This window comes from Octopus bimaculoides, chromosome 17 (assembly GCF_001194135.2).
Source record: "Octopus bimaculoides isolate UCB-OBI-ISO-001 chromosome 17, ASM119413v2, whole genome shotgun sequence".
Classification (NCBI taxonomy): domain Eukaryota; kingdom Metazoa; phylum Mollusca; class Cephalopoda; order Octopoda; family Octopodidae; genus Octopus; species Octopus bimaculoides.
The window spans coordinates 48,904,239-48,907,042 of NC_068997.1; the positions used below are offsets into that span (position 1 = coordinate 48,904,239).

General features: G+C 32.8%; 1 protein-coding gene across 1 annotated transcript in view; it reads left to right on the top strand.

Annotated features, from left to right (window-relative positions):
• Window positions 1-2,209, top strand: part of LOC106868214 (uncharacterized) — a 9,634-nt gene extending 7,425 nt beyond the window's left edge. The window contains exons 5-6 of the mRNA XM_014913380.2: window positions 895-987; window positions 1,543-2,209. Of these exons, the coding sequence (XP_014768866.2) occupies window positions 895-987; window positions 1,543-1,739 (290 nt within the window). The 3' untranslated portion in view covers window positions 1,740-2,209. The remainder of the gene's footprint in view (window positions 1-894; window positions 988-1,542) is intronic.
• The last annotated feature ends 595 nt before the right edge of the window (window positions 2,210-2,804 follow it).

Sequence of the window (2,804 nt, forward strand, 5' to 3'; positions counted from 1 at the left end):
GAATAGAAATCCCAGGTAAATTCTCGTGTATAACATGTAAATCTAACAATCGTTTTGTAGACTTTTAAGAAATTCAGAGTATTTAGCAACGACAAATAATCTTTTCTGGTCTAGGCTCAAGGCTCGAAATTTTTGGTAGGTGGGGGCCTGTCGATTAATTCGACCCCAGTACGCAACTGGTACTTAAGTTTTTGACCCCCGAAAGAATGAAAGGCAAAGTCGACCTCGGCGGAACAACGACAGATAATATGTGCGAAGAAAATCATAATCTTTATTTTAGATTACACCTTAAAAATCTAGCAATTGTTGCAATTGCATTCACATATACGTACGCACAGAAACACACACACACACACTCACATATGTATAAACACAAACACACACAAGCATGCATACGCATACACACACATATGTATATACGTATAAGCAATATTATTAAAATTAATAATATCTTCGAAAATATATGCCGGCACAGCATTATTAAGATAATACAAATTGGTGAAATTTCAACTGAACATCTGAAAACATTTTAGCTGCAAATAAACGCTAACAAAAAGAAAAGCCAAAATCAAATCTAACTTAAGACATTCATTCAGCAACCAGCAACATCATTGAATAAGTGATTTACTTTATAAAAATAAAAGATAAAAAATACCATACTAATTCTATGTTCTTTGACTGTTTGAAATCTACATAGGAAAATAATCTAAAAAAAATAATCTCATAAAGACAATAACTATAAACAGAAAATACATTGACTGAATCCAGTAACTCAACGAATTAATCTAAATTCATCGGTGTAAAAGAATACATATGAAGATATATGGTTTGTATACATACAAATATTTGTGTAACGATATCAGTAAATATATGTATTTCGTGTTTTTCTTTTAGCCTTCAAGTTCGAAATGAAGTATAATCTAGATGATATTCAGTCACCTAGTGGCTGCACTTTGAGAAATTTACGTACGGTTTACTTTAAAAACGGTAAATAATATATTTATTTCCACAACGGTTACCATATTTTATATATTCATTTTGCATTGAATATTTGTTTATTTATTTTATAACGCAATATCAAAAGTGCTTGGTTTAATGATTAAGGTGTTGCAATCACAATCGTAAGATCCTTGTTTCGATATCCAGAGGTGAGGTGCAATGTGTTCTTGAATATATAAAAAAAAAAACACTTTATTTTACAATACTCCATTTCACTCTCGTGTAATAATTATGCTACAGCAACAGCTTGAAATCTAACGGTGCGAGGTAACAACTTTCCATCAGTGGGGATATGTTGTAATTTCAGTCTTTTATAGGGTTTGGAAACTTTTATAGGGTTTGGAGTTTGTCTGTAACGCTTAAAATGAGTTTTACATTTTACGTATATTTATATGTTATTCAGCTGAAAGTATAGAATTAATTATTTACTAATCCATAAACATATTCATACGCACATAAATACGCCTACACACAAATTCATATACCATCAAAGATACAAAAATATTATAGAATGTTAACTTCCTTTTCTTTTCATATTCACAGAGTTAAACAAAAATGGTGGGATACAGGCCACAAGATACACAAGAAGATTAGACACAAACACCTTTACAAAATTGTTAAAGAGACCAGACGATCGAATCCATAGCAGAATTTCCTGTGCCGCTTCTTGTGATTTAACTTCAGAATGTATTGGCTTCACATATATAAATAACAAGTGTGCTTTTAAAACTTTTTATTGAAATCCAAGAGACTTATTCAAAATATTGTGTGTAGCCAAGTGACGTTGTCATCAATCTTTTGCATCTTAGGTGCGGGCAGAAATCTAAAGCTACGTCCCTTCACACAATCGTTTCCTTCTTATATACGCTACTGAAATGTAATTCTTTAAAGCATACTTGTAATATTTTACTACTTTTTCCTAGCCATAACTGAAAATTTTCTGTTTCGTTTCAACACATCCTGCATAGCAGTGAACATACTTTATCGGTATACTACTCAGAACATACTCAACATCCCAACACATAAATTTCAAATTTTAAATTTTGACATATATACTTTTATTCCTTTATTCTTTTACTTGATCTAGTCATTTGACTGCGGCCATGCTGTAGCACTGCCTTGTAATAATATAAATTATTTACAGGTTTTTTTTTCAGTTACGAAACAATTTGTCGTGATACTAGAATTGTCTTATTGTTAAATAAAATTTCATCAAACTATTTCGCTGTCATTTACGACTTTATACACTCCTTATCGTTTTCTCTCGTATAGTACTATATATTCTACAGGGTGGCCATAAAGTCATGCACCAACCTGCAATATGTGAAATTGCTAACATTCTCATCTTCATCTCTTTTCACAACTACCGACATTACTCACAAACCAGTCCTCATTGGATGGAAGCAGATAATCAACAAGGCCGGAGCAAGGTACTGGTTTGGTGTGGGATTTGGCATAATCAGGTAATTCAACCATTCTATTTTGAGTGTTCTGTGACAGGTGGCTGGCAACAAGATGATGGAGGATCTTGGCAACAAAATGATGCTTAGCAACAAGATGATGCTTGATAGCAAAATGATGCAGGATGGGGATCTGCCCCATTATGCATTAGAGCTTCATAATTTTCTGATTGAACATTTTCTAGGGAGGTGGGTCGAGTGTCGCGTGGCAATTGAATGGGCACCACGGTCACCAGGCTTAGCTCCCATGGACTTTTCTTCTGGGGTTACATTAGAACGATATATATATGTATATATATATACATATACACAGACATACGAACGATATATATATATATATATATA